This window comes from Tamandua tetradactyla, chromosome 11, assembly GCF_023851605.1.
Source record: "Tamandua tetradactyla isolate mTamTet1 chromosome 11, mTamTet1.pri, whole genome shotgun sequence".
NCBI classification, from domain to species: Eukaryota; Metazoa; Chordata; class Mammalia; order Pilosa; family Myrmecophagidae; genus Tamandua; species Tamandua tetradactyla.
The window spans coordinates 29,349,430-29,369,129 of NC_135337.1; the positions used below are offsets into that span (position 1 = coordinate 29,349,430).

Sequence of the window (19,700 nt, forward strand, 5' to 3'; positions counted from 1 at the left end):
ACTTATGCTCCCTCTCCTCTAGGAAGGCCAAACTACATACATTACTTAGAATTCTTTTGCAGAGGAGATGTCTCTTCCCCATTTGTTAATTCATTCAATCATTTATGTCAGTATGGACCCATGGGTATTTTATATTTTGGTTTATATTCCAGTGCTATGTATGATGTATTTTTTTGCTTGGTTCTTCCAGCTTTGGTCATTGGTAGCATGTTCAGTGGACTCCTTTGTCCCTTTGACATAGTGCCATCATAGTGTTTTGTTTTGTTTTGCTTGAGTACTCCCTTACTTTCTGGCACTTTGAGATCCTCTCATCTTGTATATTTCCTACCCCACTCCTAGAATGAGCCGTTTCTCCAAGAAGCCCTTTTCCTTTTATTGGCGAATGATATTAGAAACTAAAATATGGGTATTAGGTTTGCTTGTTGATACCAGGGTATCACTTCTTTTAGACCCTATCAGTTGACAGAGCAAATAAATATGTATGTGTATACTGACCTGTGTATATACATATATTATAAATGTATATATGTGTAGCCATCTGTATCTATAGTAAAGAAAACATTAGTTCTACTGAAGTATCTGTCACCACATGGGCCTCCTCCCCTTGCATTTGTATAACGTCACTGACAGAAACCTGGTTCCTACCATCTGCCTGCCATCCATTTACTTAATTGTTCAATTCTGCTATACATGATTAGCAGTAGCAGGATTGTAAACCCATAGACCCATGGAAAACAACCTTATCAACTGTAGTACAGTGCAAATGTGCATTTGCTTTTGCCTTTAGTTTCATCAACTTCACTCATTCCCAGAGTTACTTGGGCCAGCACCTTTTCCCCTGTATTTCTTTTGCTTTTAAAAACATTTGTTGGATGAATAAGTTAGTTTATTTTTCATCCTGGAGGGCACTGTGTTCATTCTGTTTCCAGCACTACCTTTTGTTGCTTCTACCTGGAATACTTTTCTTTGCCCTGATGTACCCAAGTCTCCATTTTTACTGTTGTGCACATTTCTTGCCTTGATAAAATACTATTACTGAATAAAATGTTTGATGGTAGAATATTTTGATTTTATGTTTTTAATCTATGGACGGTTTTCCTTGTGATTGTCTTTTAACATTTCTGAAAAATATCTATTAAATTATGTAATTATAAAATGATGCTAATTTAAAAAGTATCTTCTTAAAATTTTTAAAACTACTTCAACAAGGAGGCAGTATAACCTTAAGAGCATGGACTCTGGAATTATACTTCCTGGGTTCAAATTCTGGCCTCACAGTTTAACTTGGTGAACTTAGGTATGCCTCATTTTTCTCACCGGTACAATGAAGACATTATTACCTACTTAATATGTTTGATATAAAAATTGTGAGATAATATCATTTAGGTTCTTTTAACAGTGCTTGCACATAGAAAGTACTCAATAAATATTAACTATTATTAAACATTAGTGCTCTATAAGGTTACAGAAGGAAAATTACACCAGAGTAATGCACTTAGGTGTCTTTTCAAAACTGAGGAAGATTAATTCATGGGGCTTTAAGAGTAGGGTGACTATGATTTCTGGTCAACCTGGGTAGTCTTGGAATATGTCTGTTGTCCTGGCATCCCCTTTTCACTTGCAAAAGTATCTTGGTTTGGATGATAAATTATACTGTTGCCTTATTTATAAGGATTGTAAAACTCTGTCTGCAGGAACCCACGATGAAGCAAATGAGTAGAGTAGGCTGGGGCTAGACAAGTGAGTGCTGGGTAAAAATGCATACCTAAGAGAACAGCCACTACTTGGTTCCAGCTACTTGTGGCCAAGGAGGAGTATGGGCTTGGTATTACCAGATCCGGATTTTTCAAGGATAGGCAGAAATCTGGAATTTTCATAAAGAACCCCCAAATTTTCATGATTGGCAACTAATTTAATTTTTATATGCAAAAATTCATTAAAGTATATAAAGATCTGTATATATTGTCATGTATAAATTATAACACAATTTTAAAAATGTACAGGTCAAATGGAAATTGCTATATTTATGGCTTGTGAGTTATTTTTATCCGATAATTACTTACTGTAAAGAACCAATTCTAATTCGGAAGCTCAAATGTGCTTTTTATTTTTGCCTTAAGGGAAATCTGGAGAACATATTCAGAATGAGAAAACTGGATGCTTATTAAAGTGAAAAGTTCCTGAAAGTTTGCTTTGGAAACAAATTAATTTTTTTTTTCCTTTTTAAGACTGTTTTAAAGAAGTCATTCATATACGTCTGGATGAACTTCTCCGAGTTTTAAAGTCTGTAATGAATAAACATCAGAATCTGAATTCCATTGCTCTTCAGAATGCCGCAGAAATGCTTACTGCAAAAGTGAAAGGTAAGGAAAATATATTTAAAATGGTTTAAAAAAGAAAAAAAAAGGGCAGGCCACTGTGGCTCAGCAGGCAGAGTACAAGAATTCTCACCTGCCATGCTGGAGACCCAGGTTCAATTCCCAGTGCCTGCCCATACTAAAAAAAAAAAAAAAAGGTTTGATGTGGGTAAAAAGGATCAAATCATACATTTTGGTCCATAATGACTTATAGCCATCTCTTCTCATGGGATTGGTATGATATATATCAGTAAGGAATTATGTATACTTTGATATTTTAATATTTCCACTTAGGTTACACCTAAAACTTTCTTCCCTTCTAAAATTGAAACTTTATTTTTCAGAAAACAGTCTAAAAAATACTAACTTAAACCAAGTAACAACTGACATTTTAAAAATTTTGAATTTTTTGAAAGGGTACATACCCTTGGGCCAAGTTATTAATGTTTAGGAAGTCTTTGCTGTCCATGGATAATTGATGCTGGAGCACGGTCATTTATAGTGAATGCACTGCAAACCATATAGAGAAAGTAAGATTTAATTGGGACCTTATTTTTAAAATATGAAAAGTGAAATAAAAATTGTAAAAATAAGTGTGTAAATGCATCCATGCATTTATATATAATATAGTATACTTTGGGCTAAAACTTAGAATCAAGTATTAGAACATGACCCTCTGATGAAATGACTTGCCAATAAGATGTGTTAGAATTATTCTTGGCCTCAGCAGGTAAAGATTGAGGGTGAAGGGACTGTTTGACAAGAGATGAGACTGGAGGCAAGGAGATCAATTAGAGATTTTTAGGAATAATGGGCTAGGTGAAGGTTGAAGGTCTGATCTGAGACAGTAGCAAGGGTGTGGTAGTGATAGAATATTATAATTAAATAAGAGAGAGAATGGATGTTGATATGAGAAAATATAAAGACAGATCAGATGTTAGGGGTTAAGGAGAAATCTGGAGTTGAAAATGTGGATTTGGAAGCTGTTGGTGAGTAGGTGGTAATGTACTAGGAAGATGCCAGTGCAGGTGCACAGGAGTTTGAGATCTCGGGGACATGGAGGAGAAGATAGAGGAAAGAAACACATAAGATGATCTGGAGAGAGGGCATGGGATTTTTAGAAGTGGTCATCAGTGTCAAATACCACTCATAAGGTAATATAAATTCAAGTAATCTAAGGTTAAAAAGTGACCCATTGGGTGGTACAATGATGACTCAATGACAGCATTCTCACCTGCCATACCAAGACCCAGGTTCGGTTCCCAGTGCCTGCCCATGCCAAAAAAAAAAAAAAAAAAGTATGAGTTATACAGAGCAGGTAGGATTTAACAAATGAATATGATTACTGAATCATTAAATTGATATCTCTTTTAGTCTCCAATATCTTAGAGCAGCTAAAAGTCGAAGCCTGAAGTTGTATTGTAACCCATGTCAAACTTAGAAATATGTTCTACAACTACTTGTAGTGCTGTGCTTTGAAATTTATTACTTTTTTGTATGTATGTTATTTTTCACAAAAAAGAATAAAGTTGATTGTGATGATAAAAAAAAAATTCATGCCTTCTAGCCTCCTATATTCTGGAGCAGCTAGAAGGAAAAATCTGAGAATCGTATGATAGCCCATGACAGACACTGGAATCTGTCCTGAAACTACTTGTTGAAGAGTGCTTTGAAAACTATTGTCTTTTTATTTGTTTGCTTTGTATGTATGTTATATTATACAATAAAATAGTTAAAAAATTTTTTTTTAAAAACTATATATATAATATTTTCTAAGCAACCTCCTTTACAATTTCTGTCATTAATTATTCCAATATATTGTTTGAGATTTTCTTTTGTATGTTTATACACCTGTCATGTAGCAGAATCGCACAATAAATATTGTATGAAAAAAAAAGTGACCCACTGGGTAGTAGTGGCATAGTGGAGTTGGGGTAAAGTGACAGCATCCTGTGATCAGTTCTGTGACAGAGGTACAATGGAGCACAGAGGAAGGAGCCCATCCCAAGTTGAGTGAATAAAGAAGGATTTCTTTGGGGAGAGATGTTGTCTCATCTTAATCTTGAAGTTTTAATAGGCATTAACTAGGCTTGAGGTGACAGTAGGAACTGAGATATAGGCAGCTTGTGCAGACTCTGGATGTGAATATGATAAGAATGGTTAACAGCTCATATCTATGCCAACGGATGAGGCAGGAAGAGATATAAAATCCTTATCAATAGAACATAGACCATATGTAAGTATCTCCCCCTCTCCCTGGCTTTTAAACCTAGATTTATTGTGTTTGTGCAGTTCTCTTTCTTCTGTATTTCAAGCCTTGAAAAAAAATATAAATGGCTTGAAATGGGAAGCATGGGTAGTGTCTTTTTAAAATATGCTTAGTAACAAAATCTGTTTTTAGATAGATTGCTTACAAGTGCCATTTAACTTTACTTAGATAGGGAAATTTGCGTCTTTAGATAGTAAAATTTCCATGCTTGGAAATAGCAACCTTGTTCAATTGTTGGTAGCTATTGTGCGCAGTCAGGATGTCCTGGGGAAGGAGTGTGCCTGTGTGTGGTTGGTGTCCACATTCCAGAAACAGACATGAAGAAAGTGGTCTCTCAGCTGCCTTGAAGATCTTTTTATCTTTGAGGTAAAGCAGTCTTTTGGATATTATTTCGCTATGACTGCCTTGGGATTATTGTTAATATTTTACTTTTGTGCTTGGATAAGATTTAAAAAGGGAAAATTTATTTGTTGTTGGGAAACTGTTCTGTTTCAGTAGGTTCCTAAGAGACTGTGAAACTTTAAACATGAGCAGTTTTCTTTGGGATAGTTTTTATGTTCTTAAATAAGACCTCCCCCTGCCCCACCCCAGCCTTAATTTTGAAACCATCTAAAAATATTATGTGTATGCGAAATGAAAAATATTAAGTTACTTGAACGTTTTAAAGTTAAATCAGAGCATTTAATTCTTTCCCTTGATGGTAATTTAGTTCTCAGATGCAGGAAAGGCAAGGGGGAGAGTAGAAACCATTTTTGAATGTCTAATTTTGTATCAACCAGTCAGTACTTTGTATGTGCTTTCTACGTTAATCTTTGCCAAAAAAGACTATAAAAATAAAGTTTTATTATCCTTATTTAAAATAAGAATATTTAAAGAAAAATTATTGTATGGTAGGATCAAAAAGCAATCAGGAATATGGAAATTGTTTGGTTTCAGTGCTCTTATTGCATTAAAAAAACGTAATCTGAGCAAATTGACTTTCTATGGAAGTCTTAACTGTCAATTCATTTAGCAAATATACCAAATTATTCTAAAAAAAAAAATAACATACAGAATAACTTAGGAAACTAGAATGTACAATTTTGTTTGTGCTACTATTGGTTGGATTGCATGAAAATCATCTACTTCCTATGTATAATAAGTGAGAAGTTGGAATCTTTAACGCCACTTATTTCTTATTTTAAAAGTAGAATTGACCTTTTAATATCTTTAGGAGAAAAATCCTTAGCTTTTTCCCATTCATTCTAGTAGTGATTTGTATTTCCTGTGTGTCCTCCTGTTTCCAAGCAGGAAGTTCAGTCTGACAAAATGTTTGCAATATGGTAAGAGAGATATAGCCTATTTTTGAAGCAGATAAAGACATCTTTGGCATTGATTAATTTATTCTGTACTTGTATATTTGTGTTTTATTTTTCAATTATTTTGTTTAATATGTAATATAAATGAAAACACCCATTTATTTAGGTTTTCATGATCTATTTTTGTCCTATGTTTAAAAATTGGCAAACAAAAAAGAAAAAGTATGCCTTAATTATGTATTCACAATTGTGGAAACTTCATCTTTTCTTTGTTTTGAAAACTTGATTTTTTAATAGCCAATACTTTTATACAGAGTTCAAAATGAAATGGTGCGAAATGGTAAGTCTCTTTCCTACCTTTCCCTAGGTAAGCAACAATTATTATTGGTTTTTTAGTTATCTTTTCAGAGGTATATTATACATATACAAGCAATTGCATGTATGTTCTCTATTTTACTCTCCCTTTTACTCAAGTGATAACTTTCTGTTCCTTGCTTATTCCCTATCTGTATAAAAAAGGCTTCCTTATTCTTTTGTTTTGTTGTTTTCAAAAGTGCATTTTAATCTCTTTTATTTATGTATTATAACTTATTTAAGCTGTGCACTAATAATAGGCATTGGATTGTTTGCAGTCTTTTTCTATTACAAATGGTGATTCAGTGAATAACCATGTAAATTCCTAGATAGCCAATTGCTGGATCAGAGGGTGTGTGCATATTTTGTGATATTGCCAAATTGCTTTCTGTAGAGTTTGTGGCCTTCTCCCAGCAGTGCTGATCCCCTGCACCTTACGGTCCTCCAGGTTTTTTTCCTTCTAATGTTTCATGGTATTATTAATTCAGTTTAAATCTTTGCTGCATTCTAAAGTATCTAGATATCTAGCTAAATGATTGAATTGAATAATTGGTCTTTCTTCCACTGATTTGAAATACTTACCTTTGTCATATACTAAATAGTCACATAAAGATTTGTATCTATTTCTTGATCTTATTTTGTTCTGTTGATTTGTCATGAGCCAATACAGGCTGTTTGTTTTTTGTTGTTGTTAATTGATAAAACAACAAACAGAAACAATCATTCTAAACATACTAACATTCCATACATGTTGTACAGTGTCCCACAGCATTGTCACATAGTTGTGTACTCATCACACACATGATAGTTTTTAGAACATTTGCATCATTCCAGAGAAAGAATTAAAAAGAAAAAAGAAAAAACTTGTATGTACCATATCCCTTACTCCCCCCTCTCATTGATCACTAGTATTTCCATGTACTCAATTTCTTTTACCCTTTGTTCCCCCTATTATTTAATTTTTTAATCCATTTTTTTACTCATCTGTCCGTACCCTAGATAAAGGGAGCATCAGACACAAGGTTTCACAATCACACAGTCACATTATAAAAGTTATATCATTATACAATCATCTTCAAGGAACAAGCCTACTGGAACACAGCTCAGCAGTTTCAGGTACTTGCTTTAGCTACTCCAATGTGCCATAAACTGAAAAGGGATATCCATTTAATGCATAAGAATAACCTCCAGGATAATCTCTCGACTCTTTTTGAAATCTCTCAGCCACTTTTTCTCATTTCTCTCTTCCCCCTTTTGCTCAAGAAGATTTTCTCAATCCCTTGATGCTGGGTCCCAGCTCATCCCATGATTTCCTTCAGCTTACAGAGAGCGGCCACGTATAGATATATCGGGGCATCACACTAACTAACCTGGAGAAACCAATAAAATTTCATGCCCTATTCAAGATTCCCTGTACTTATGGTGTTCAACTAAACTGGTCATACAAGTTAAATTAGGAAATGCACTACCCAAAATATAAATTTTGCACCAAATAAAACTCTCTCCCTTTAGTCTCACACAGAAGTTGAAGTTTTAACATATGGATGATATCATCCTTTAGCCAGTCTTCTGATATACCTTAGTCCTATCCAGATCAGCTTCACTCATATTATATGCTGTTTTTATTGCAGTTTTATAGTATTGTTGGGGTAGCTCCTCTTATTATACTCTCTGTTCCAAATGTTGTTTTCTGTCAGGATTTTTGAATTGGCTTATCTAGTTCCAAAAAATATCTATTAGTATTATGAAAGTGATTTGAGTCAAATTTATAGATAAAATTAAGGAGAATCCATATAGTGTTTCTATCCAAGAATACAGTATGTATTTCATTTTCATTACCTTTTGTGTGTGTTCCTCCTTTGATTATATAACAGGTATTTATTATATCGCTCTTATAGCTTGTTGTTTTTTCCCCTAGATAGGTTATTCTTCCCCCGCACCCTCCCCGTGCAAATAATAGCTTTTCTTCCATTTACTTGCTTTCAAACTTTGGACCCTGACTCAGGGTCATATCAAGTTTGTAGGTTGTTGCTAGTATTTTTTTAATATAGAAAAAAATTTTAATTGGAGTGCAGTATTCTTTGAATAAGACATAGGTATGTTTCACAAATATTATAGGTGTTATATAACTGATAACTATTATGTGGGTATAATAACTTGGTCATGATATAATGTGTATTTCCTACTGAAAGTTGAGGTTAAAAAAGTTAGAAATCTGATCTGATAGGATGAATATATGAAAGCTCTTCCTGTGATTTCTTAAAGCAGTTGTAAATGTGTCTCTTTTACAGTGCTGTGACTTAGCAGGGAACCCAAGGAAGACAATTACTTAAACCTTTAACTCAATTATGATGCACTTGTGAAGAATGGCTTATAGAGGGATGAGACCCGCAGTCAGAGAGACCAATAAGCAGGCTGTAGATAGGCTTAGACTCTAGGTAAAATGTGGGCTTTCAAACCAGGTCAGTGACAATAGCAATGGAAAGGAAGAAAAATATGTTAAAGGCATTTTGTAAGTGAAGTTAACTAACTAAAGAATGTGTAAAAAAGAGTAGGTTTGGAGGGGCAAAGAAGAAGGGAAAATAAGAGTTAAGTTTAGCTTATACTAAGGTTGTGATGCTGGTGGGTAAAGACCAGTTAGTAGGGAAAGGAGGGTATCAATTTATTTAATATGTGGGTTAAAATTGCACAGAAATTTAGGGCTTCATTCCCTTAAAAATATGGAAGTGGAAGAGGTTCTGATAGGATAATATATAGAGAAGAGAAGAGAACCAAGATGAGAACTACAGGCCGAATTGGGAAAACATTATGAAGACCAAATTGTCTGCAGACAGATGTAGAACTGAAGAGGGGAGCTCTCATAGTTTACTGAATACCAAGCACTGTAATCTAGGTGCTTGTTTCTTCCATCATACCTCTTAATAACATCGCATTTTACATAATGAAATTGAGGTTAGGGAATGTATCCAGAGTAATACAGAAAGTGGTAAGAGGCCAAACTGAAACTCATGTCTAGGTAACTCTGAAGCCTTAACTCCTTCCAATTACTATAACATATTGCTTCAGAGAGCAGAGAACTTCAAGAAGAAAGGAAGTAGTTAGTATTTGTAGTGATAATAACTGATATTATTGAGTACATACTTACTGTATGCTAGATACTGTTTAATTCTCACAACAACATTTTTAGATCAGTTCTGTTCTCATATTGTCCATTTTGCAGATAAGGAAGCTGGGGCAAAGAAAGAGGTTTGCTCAGAATCACGTCTATTAAGTAGTAGAGTTACTGAAAGTTACAGAAAGATCAAGTAGTGTGAAGACTTAGAAGAGAAAAATGCTCCAATTTTCCCTGATAGGAAGTTATTGTTGAGAGATGTTTCAGTAGTGTTGTGAAGAAAAAATACCTAATTTTAATTGGAACATTTCCTATGTATCAGGCTCTGTTGTAAGTTTAACCATCACAATAATTTTTTAAGTACTTATTATTATTCCCATTTCATAAATGATGAAATAGCACAGAGGAATTACGTTTTTAACCTAATAAGAGACAGAGTCAGAATTTAACCTCAGTAGACTGGCTTCAAAACCCATCTTCTTAACCAGAGATGTACAAACTATGGCTACGAATCTAGCCTGCTACCTGTTTTTGTAAATAACTTTTTCTTGGAACACAGCCACTCATTCATTTATTTGTTTTGGGCTGCTTTTGTGCTGCAACAGCAGAGTTGAGTTGTGTGACAGAGTGTGTATGGTTTTAAAAGCCTAAAATATTTACCATCTGACTCTTTTCAGAAAAAATTTATCAACCCCTGCTATCCATTACATTAAGCTGAGTAAAAAGCTCAATCCTGATGAATTCAGAATTGATTTGGGAGGTAAAACAACAGGGTACAGTCCTGACCTATTCTTAGAAGTTTGGGAATGAAGAAATGATTAATTAGATTGGATGATAGCTTGAAGAAGAAATATGGAAAAATTAAAATTTCTGTTTAGTATAGGAAAGATCTAAGTATTAGGGGCCTAAGAAAAAATGCTATTTGACTGTAAGATAGTGAAAGTATGAAAGAAGAATAGTGGTAATACAGGGTTTTGGAGAATGCAGGAGAGAGGTGGGTGGAGGATTTATTATTGGAAGGAAGCCAAAGGCTTTTCTAACAAACACTGAACAGGAACAAAATGGAGAAAGAATGTTAGAAATATAGGGCTGTTTTGAGGTTGAGACAAGAACAATAATAGAAATTTTGATCGGATGGCTATAACTTCTTACAAAGAGTGGGGAAATATGGAAGAGAGATGGTTTGAATAATTATTTTCACTACTCACAGTTACTAAAATTATTATATTTTAAAATCCCCAGTCATATTTAGTACAAAAAAGTATATTTATAGGAAAGAAAGAATAATGATAGCATTTTTATAGTGTCATATCATAAAGATTTTTTTAAAGTCTTTTAGAGTAAAGTTAGGTAATTTGAGTATGCTTTACACATTTGCTTGATGTATTACATTATAAATTACTATATTTTGAAAGTTTACTTTCCAACGAGATTTTTAAACCAGCTTTATTAAGATATAATTAACATACAATAAATTGTACATTTAAAATGTGCAATTTGATAAATTTGGACTTAGGTAAACGCCTGTGAAACCATTAGTACAATCAAGATAATGCATGCTCCTTTGTAATCCCTCTCTTCTGTGCCTCCCCGACCCTCATTCTTCACAAGTTTTGGTATGTTGTGCTGTCATTTCCATTCAGGTCAAACCTTTTCTTATTTCCCTTTTGATTTCTGCTTTGATCCATGGGTTCTTCAGAAGTGTATTGGTTTCTAAATATTGTCATATTCCAAAGACCTTTCTGTTAGATTAATTTCTAGTTTAAATCCCATGTAATTACAGAATATGTTTTTCCTGATTTGCATCCTTTAAATTCATTGAGACTGGTTTTGTGACACTTAATGTGTTTTATTTTTGGTAACCATTCAGTGTGCATGTGAAAAGAATATGTATTTTTGCTCTTGTTGGTTGAAGTAATCTGTAAATGTCAGTCTGGTCCAAGTGATTGAGAGTGTTGTTCAAGGCTCCATATCCTTACTGATTTCCTGTCTGCTTATTTTGTTAGTACTTGAGAGAGGATTATTGAACTCTCCAACTGTAGCTATGAGTGTGGCTATTTATTGTTGCAGTTCTATCAGCTTTTGCCTTATACATTTTGGAGCACTGTTCATTGGATGCATAAGTGTATGGGACTTTTATGTCCTTTTGATGAGTTGACCCCTTCGTTATTAAGAAATGATCTTCTGTATTCCTGGAATAGCCTTTGCTCAGAAATCTATTTTGTGTGCTATTCGGCAGTACGCATCTATTTCTTATCTGTCAGGGATAATTCTCCTTGGTCACCTGATGCCCAATGTCTTGAAGACGTGTTCTGTATAGGATTTTTCAGTTATTTCAGATCAGAGTGTAAGCTATGTTCTAGTTTGCAAGCTGCCAGAATGTAATATACCAGAAACAGAATGGCTTTTAAAAAGGGGGGGGGGGGGATATTGATTAAGTTGCAAGTTTATAGTCCTAAGGATGTGAAATTGTCCCAATTAAAGCAAGTCTATAAAAAATGTCCAAATTAAGGCACCAAGAAAATATTACCTTCAATCAAGAAAGGTCGATGACATTCAGAGTTCTCTCTCAATTGGAAAGTCAGATGGCAAACATGAAAATGTCTGCTTGCTTTCTCTCCAGCCTTCGTGTTTCATGAAGCACTCCCCCCACCCCCCACCGCCCCAGGGGCATTTTCCTTCTTCATGTCCAAAGCTCTCTTGCTGCATGGGCTCTGCAGTTGTCCTGGCTTTCTCTCTCGAAACTCTGCTCGGAATCTCAAGCCTTTTCCAAAATGCTTCTTCTTTTAAAGGATTCCAGTAAACTAATAAAGGCCCACCTGGAATGGGTGAAGGCATATCTCCCTCCTATCCAAGGTTAATACCCACAATTGGGCGAGTCACATGGAGATAGTTTTATCAAGTTTCCCACCTATAGTGCTGAATGGGGTTTAAAAGAAATGGCTGCCTCCACCTGGTGGATTAGGATTAGAACATGGCTTTTCTAGGGCACATAATCCTTCAGCCTGGCATAGCCTGTGTCTGTTTCTCTTCGCCAGAGAAGTCCAAGATTTTTTAAAATAGTACTTGCAGTGGTGCTTACGTTTTTCTTTTTGTTTGTATCAGGAATACTTTTGAGAATGTGGTGAAAGGTATGGACTGTAGACTCTCTCTTTGTAGATTTCTGTCAAGGCTTATACTTGTAAAATTTTGGTGTAATTTCATGGGATTCATAGGCTTAAGGTTTCATTCACTCCCTTTTAGGAATGCTTGCTTCCTAGCTGAATTGCACATTAGAATCACCTGGAGAGCTTTTGAAACCTTACCTGTCCTTCACTACAGACTAATGGAATCTGAATCATTGGTGGTGGGGCCAAGACTTTCTTTGCTTATAAAATTCCCCAAATATTTCTGATATGCAGCCAAGTTTATTAAAAAGAACTCTTCATTTTAGAGCAAAGGACGGTTTCTTCTTCACTTGGTTTCTCTACCTTCCCTTTATAGACAAGGATTTTAGGATGGGTGGGATAGAGGGAACCAACCAGAGCAACATGGGTTTCTTAGAAGGGTGCAGTTCCACCTCCAGATTTTGTCTTGGTGAATTGTATTAGAGCTTTTAGCAAGGGTGAATACAGAAGTTATGATAAACTTGTTTCAGTATTGTTGTACCATTCATTTTATAAAAGTATAAAATATTAGAATATCCCTGTTGTGAACAAAAAGACATCTATAACATGAACCTTGAAGCCTAAGAGTCTGCAAAACAAAACAACCCCCCCCCAAATAAATAGGAATTTAATCTCACTAAAGCGTCTGATGTGTTCTAAGTGATTTAGTTTATATATAAATTTTATGCCATGGCAAAATATGTATGACTTCAATTATTGAATTCATTGTAAGTAATTCATTGTAAGAAAAAAAAAGTACTTCATATTGACTTTAGTGAGCCCACAGTATGTTTAGCTGTTTTAGAAAAAAAAAAAATCAGAAAGCCGTAAGCAAGAGAAAAGAGCACAAAACACTCTTAATTAGAGAGGTCTGGGGTAACATGTACTCCATGACTCTAAGACTGATTTCACACTGAGCTACTTTTCAGATGTTCAAATTAAGTAATACATAGAGTAGTCAGATATGCATTGCTGCCAGCTGATTTCTTCTGTATAATTTCCTTAATGAAGAACTTGTATGTGCTATCCATTTTGTAGATTAGGCTTTAAGTTTCTGAATCTTCTAATATTTCTTGAAGTAATGATAGATTTTAATTAATTAAAGGATGTTGTCAAAATCTAGTTTAAAGTATGTCCTGCTTCATTTATTTTAACCAATCTTTCCTTATAGCTGTGAACTTCACAGAAGTTAATGAAGAAAACAAAAACGATCTCTTCCAAGAAGTGCTTTCTTCTATTGAAACATTGGCATTTACATTTGGCAATATGTAAGTACAGTACTGCCATTTAAAGTAATCTGGGCACAGGTGTCCAGAGTATTATTCATGTATATATTATGTAGTAAAATACTTGGAAAACGAAGTACTAAACAGTATGAAACATTATCACAACTTTAGGAAAGTTACATTCTGTATTGCTGTATCTTTAGCTGTATTAGAGGTGTCTTTTTAGCTGTATAGAAAGCAACATTCATTTGCAATTGACTACATTATGGTTTATGTGAATAGATTTTTATATTTATGTAAATATTTATATAAAATATATAAATATATTTATAAATAAATATATTTATTTAAATATATTTAAAGGTAAATATTTATATTTACCTTTTAAGGATCTTAAAAAAATTATTCTAGGTGGTATATTAAATGTAAAGTCTGTGAAGAGAAATGTAATGACTTTTATTTTGTCTCTATTTCTTTTTTTTTTTTTTTTTAACCTCCTGGATAGCCTTACAAACTTCCTTATGGGAGATGTAGGCATTGATTCATTGTTGCGACTGCCTGTGTCTCGGGAAAGTAAGGTAGGTTAAGTTGGTATGAAAGCAAAGACTTTATGTTTCTAACTTAATATTAAAGTTCTTCCTAATCTTAATTTAGCATTACTCTTTGATAGTTTTTGAATTTGAAAATTATATTATAGCAAGAATAACAGATCAAGTCATTTTAAATATGATTTATAGTCAATTTCTAGAGCAATGATTTATGCCAGATTTTATTGTACTTTATAAATGAGACTATCATTTTATTTTTTTTAATTTTTATTAATAAACAATTAATATACAATATGAACATTCTTTTTTTATCACATAGTTGTACATTCATCATCATAACCATTTCTTAGAACATTTGCATCGATTCAGAAAAAGAAATAAAAAGAAAACAGAAAAAAATTTCATACATACCATACCCTTTACCCCTCCCTTTCATTGATCACTAGCATTTCAATCTACTAAATGTCTTTTAACATTTGTTCCCCCTATTATTTATTTATTTTTAATCCATATGTTTTACTCATCTGTCCATAAGGCAGATAAAAGAAGCATCAGACACAAGGTTTTCACAATCACACAGTCACATTGTGAAAGCTATATCATTACACAATCATCTTCAAGAAACATGGCTACTGTTTCTTGAAGAAACATTTTCAGGCAGTTCCCTCCAGCCTCTCTGGAGACTATCATTTTAAAAGAACATATATGATCATTTAATAATGTCTTATATAGTCAATCTATGTCATGTAGTTCATGCTTTTAGTAAGTAATTATTGAGCATTTTTCCCTCCTGAGATTGCTGAGATCTTAAACATTGGTGGAAACTTAGAAAAATAATGTAAAAAGGAAAGAGGGTGTTAATCTTCTCACACTTCCTGCACCTTGTGTTTGTTCATATGACACACTTGTTCAGAGCACTGTAGGTCTTAATTCTCCCTAGGCTGCTCCCATAAGCATGTCACAGGATTGCATTTTGGTTCTCATTTGAAAGAAAAATTGCTGTGGAAAAATAGAACATGAGGGATGTATGTAGAAGGTCCCTTTAAGATTCAGAGTAGGATTAATATCACAATTGACTTTTTTTATCAGTGAATGCAAGGAATTTAAACAAACTGCTATAGGGACATATTGATCATTTCCTGTTAAGAGAGGTCACAAATCCAAGGAGAATTTCAAGAAATATTTGAAATGTTCCAGGCATTTATATTGTATCAAGATAATATAACTACTTTAGCTCTTTCTTAAAATGATACAAAATGATTTACTAATTAAGGCATTTGTTTATTGTAATATTTTAGAAAAAATATGACTATTTCTGAAGCCATCAATTGATGAGTTAAGGAGGATATTGTTTAAACCATAGGGCAGAATGATCAAGCATTTATGATCTTTAAACATTTTGCTATTATCCAGGATTTTTCCTCAATTTTATCTTTTCAAACTGTTGCTACTACTTCAGAAAATATAATAAAACATTTTATCTGTGTGGCAAGGCAATTTTAATTTTAGAACTGAATCGTATCTCCTGTATCGGTTCTTCCTGTGCATCTATAGTACACATATATTCCTAATAAAAAAGTGTTTCTTTCTTTTTTTCCTTTGTACCTTGCTTTCCCTTTTCGCAGTTTTAAATTTATCCTATGGGATTATAATTAAAAAGCCTATCCTGATATAATGCTAATAATAAAATAAAGTTACTTCATTTGATGAAGTTTTTAAAAATATCCTTTAAAAAATAATACCTGCCATATATTTAGTAGTGCTCACTGTGTACCATGCTCTGTATGACACCTACATCATCTTACTCCTTATGAAACTCCTAATGAAGGTGGTGTTCATAATCCCCGTTTTACGTTAGAGTAAGCCAGGGTTAACTGAGTTTAAATCAGTAGCCCGTAGAGCTTGTAACTGAAAATTCTGGATTTCAGGCTCAAATTTCTTTGATCCTTTTTGCATCAAATCCTTGCATAATCAACATTGTTCAACTAAATAGACAAATTTAAGATCTCACATTCTCGGTAGATGGTGTTTTCCTGCATTGCCCAATAAGAAGTTAGCCCTTAACCACATGTGACTCTTAAATTTAAATTAATTAAAACCGAATAAAATTTTAAAAATTTCATTCACACTGGCCACTTTATAGCTACCACAGTGAACAGTGGAGCTATAGAACATTTCCATCATTGCAGAAAGTTTTGTGCTAATAGACTTTCAGAGAAATGCTTGTCATATACTAAAATGGTAATAGATGTCTTGAAGAGACAATTTTGTGTCTTTTATTTAGATAGCAATCTACTAAGATTGCTTCTCTTATTTCCTGAATAATATTTTTGGGAACTGCCAACTTAAGGCTTGGAATGGATTCCTTAATCTTAACTAATGCTGATAGCTACTTAGTAAGGTTATTCATTATTGGACCTTAAGAACTGTTATTGTAAAAAGCTATATAATTCTGATAAAGTGCCCTGGCATTTAAACAGACTTCTTGGGTCCTTTGAGTTTTAAATACTTGAAATTTTTTAGCAGGGATTATATCAGACTGAAATTGGGGGAGAAACTTCTAAAGCAAAGATTTGTTATCTTCTGCTCTAATCTTACATTTATTTTCTTCCATGTTGTAAGTCCTTTGAAAACATTTCTGTGGAATCAGTGGACTCACCCAATGAAAGAGGTAATGCTAGAGGTTCATATAACTTTTGTCAAACTTTTGCAATTATCAAAAATTTTACTTTTGATCATTTGTTTTTGAATTCTTGATCTCATCATGCTTAGTAACCTAATGCATTCATCTCTTCCTGCTTAGTAAACTAATACATTCATTTAAACATAAAATGACATAAGTTTTATATATGAAACTTAAGGAAGAAAACTTGCTACAGTAGAGAGATAATTTCATAATATAAACTGATTAAGAATAGTATAAGGCTTATAAGTAGATTAATAATAGAAATACATACTGACATAAAAAATCCGTAATAATTTGAAACCATTTTAAAGTTAAACTGTGATCCTTTTATGATAAATTTCTGTCATTTGTATTTTTTTACCACAGTATCTTAGAATCTGAATGATTCTTTGTTTAGAATTATGAAGTGATTATATTTAACATTTACTTTGACATTTTTATTTTTAGGAAATTTTTCTCCTATAGAACTAGACAACATGCTACTAAACAACACTGCCTGTGTGGAATTGGCTTTGTCATATGCCAAAACATGGTCAAAATATACCAAGAACATAGTTTCATGGGTTGAGAAAAAGCTTAATTTGGGTGAGTTGCTGTTTGAGGCATCTGATTAACTTTAAAGTGTAAGTCCTAAGTTGTTTTGTATAGACTGTGAGTAATGTGATTTTAAATTAGTAGCTGTTTTATTGTAATGAATAAAATCATTGTCCATTTTCTCTTCTGGAAATAGGAAAGATTCTTCTCACATTAAATGCTCTTATTGAACATTTACTGTGAGCCAGCTACTAGCTCTGGGGAAACAGAGACAAATAGAAATGTCTCTGCCTTTTAGGAGGTTATATTCTAGTGGGTAAAAATTAATGACGTTGAATACCATAAAAGGAGATAAAAGCAACAATAGATGTATAAGCAGTGGAAGCACAGAAAGACATCTTAAAACCAGTATTTTCCCAGTGCTTTACAGTTGACAGAATGCTTTCACATTCATTAAGATTTGATCCTTTTAAAATCCCTGGGAAGGAGCCAGGACAAGAATTATCCTCATTTTAAAGCTGAGCTGAAAAAGATAGGTGATTTTCCAAAGATCATGTAACATATAGCTGGAAAAGTATAGACTAAACCAAAGCCTATGCTCTTTCTACTACATTATTTGCTTTGAATAGGGAATGCTTATCAGAATCACATGAATAGCATTAGAAAAGTAAATACACAGGTGTAGATCCCATTCCCAAGTATATTTTGAAAAAGTTTTCCAGTTGATTCTAATGGCCATCTAGAATTAAGAATCACTGCATTATATCATGACGCAGACTAGTGTCCATGATTAAATTTGGGGATTGCAATAACTTTATCAAGGGGAAAAATAAAGTAATTTTACTTTCTGATACCGTCTTTAACCTTTTCAGAATTGGAGTCCACTCGAAATATTGTAAAGTTGGCAGAGGCAACCAGAGCTAACATTGGACTACAGGTAAGTGTTCTGTGAACCTCTGCTGTTCTATAACAAGATCCAGATGAGCTCACAGTAGTGCCCTCCAAAATCAGAAAATTACATAGTTGATGCACGGAAGAACTTAAATGCTGATCTTTTTATTGACGGAACAAAATCCTTTCAAATTTAAATAAATATGCATTATGAAGACAAACTTGGAGGTTCAAATTCTATGCTGACATTGATTATCCTAATAATTCTAATTTTTCTAAGTAGTTTTATAATTAATTTTAATAAATTTTCTTTAGTATTTTTCTTATATAGTCATGTGTGACTAGTCATTTTTCTGATAAAAATAGTCTAAACTTAAAGAAAATTCCTCTTTGTGAAGAAGATTAGTGGCAGGCCTGGAACTCTTAACACCATTTCTATTGTGAAAGTCATTTTTCAATTTTAACTTCTAGGAGTTTATGCCGCTGCAGACTCTATTTACCAACGCTCTTCTTAGTGATATAGAGAGCAGTCATCTTTTACAACAAACAATTGCTGCTCTCCAAGCCAACAAATTTGTGCAGGTAAAAAGTAATTTGTATGTAGAAATACATATTTTTTTTTTGTAAAAGCATACTTTTAGAAAATAGCTCTTTTTTTTTAATATCCTTATAGCCTTTACTTGGAAGAAAAAACGAAATGGAAAAACAAAGGAAAGAAATAAAAGAAATTTGGAAACAGGAGCAAAACAAAATGGTAAGTGTTATAATGGGGATTCATATACCAATTGTGAACTTGTGAAATCATCTGTAGTTATATAAATATCTCTCTTACTCTATAGTTTTTCTAAAATATCCTAACCATCTTCCTGAATATGGTAAAGGCACTTGTATATTAGGGTTTCCTTATCGTATTTTGTATCAATACTTTTTTTTCCTGCATAGCTTGAAACAGAAACTGCTCTTAAAAAGGCAAAATTGTTATGCATGCAACGTCAAGATGAGTATGAAAAGGCAAAATCTTCCATGTTTCGTGCAGAAGAGGAGCATCTATTTTCAAGTGGAGGAGTAGTAAAAAATCTTAAACAACTAGAAAAAAAGCGAAAGTTGGAAGAGGAGGCGCTTCAAAAAGTAATGATGTTTTTTCTCTTACTTGCAATTTTATTATTGAGTTAGCAGTAATCTGTTGGAGCTTTTGTTCTCAAACTTTCACATGCATCAGGATCACTTGAAAGGCTTGTGAAAGCAGATTGCTGTACTCCAGACCCAGAGTTTCTTGATA

General features: G+C 33.4%; 1 protein-coding gene across 4 annotated transcripts in view; it reads left to right on the forward strand.

Moving 5' to 3' along the window:
* The window catches only part of ARHGAP29 (Rho GTPase activating protein 29), a 93,280-nt gene that overhangs the window by 38,367 nt on the left and 35,213 nt on the right, over positions 1-19,700 (forward strand). For 3 of the 4 annotated variants that reach the window (XM_077120208.1, XM_077120205.1, XM_077120206.1), the window contains exons 3-11: positions 2,229-2,363; positions 13,708-13,804; positions 14,268-14,340; positions 16,933-16,981; positions 17,444-17,581; positions 18,403-18,467; positions 18,893-19,003; positions 19,095-19,175; positions 19,364-19,549. In XM_077120208.1, the coding sequence (XP_076976323.1) occupies positions 2,229-2,363; positions 13,708-13,804; positions 14,268-14,340; positions 16,933-16,981; positions 17,444-17,581; positions 18,403-18,467; positions 18,893-19,003; positions 19,095-19,175; positions 19,364-19,549 (935 nt within the window). Of the gene's footprint in view, positions 1-2,228; positions 2,364-4,079; positions 4,993-13,707; positions 13,805-14,267; positions 14,341-16,932; positions 16,982-17,443; positions 17,582-18,402; positions 18,468-18,892; positions 19,004-19,094; positions 19,176-19,363; positions 19,550-19,700 lie in introns of those variants that run through there. The other variant, XM_077120207.1, reaches the window with a different exon arrangement.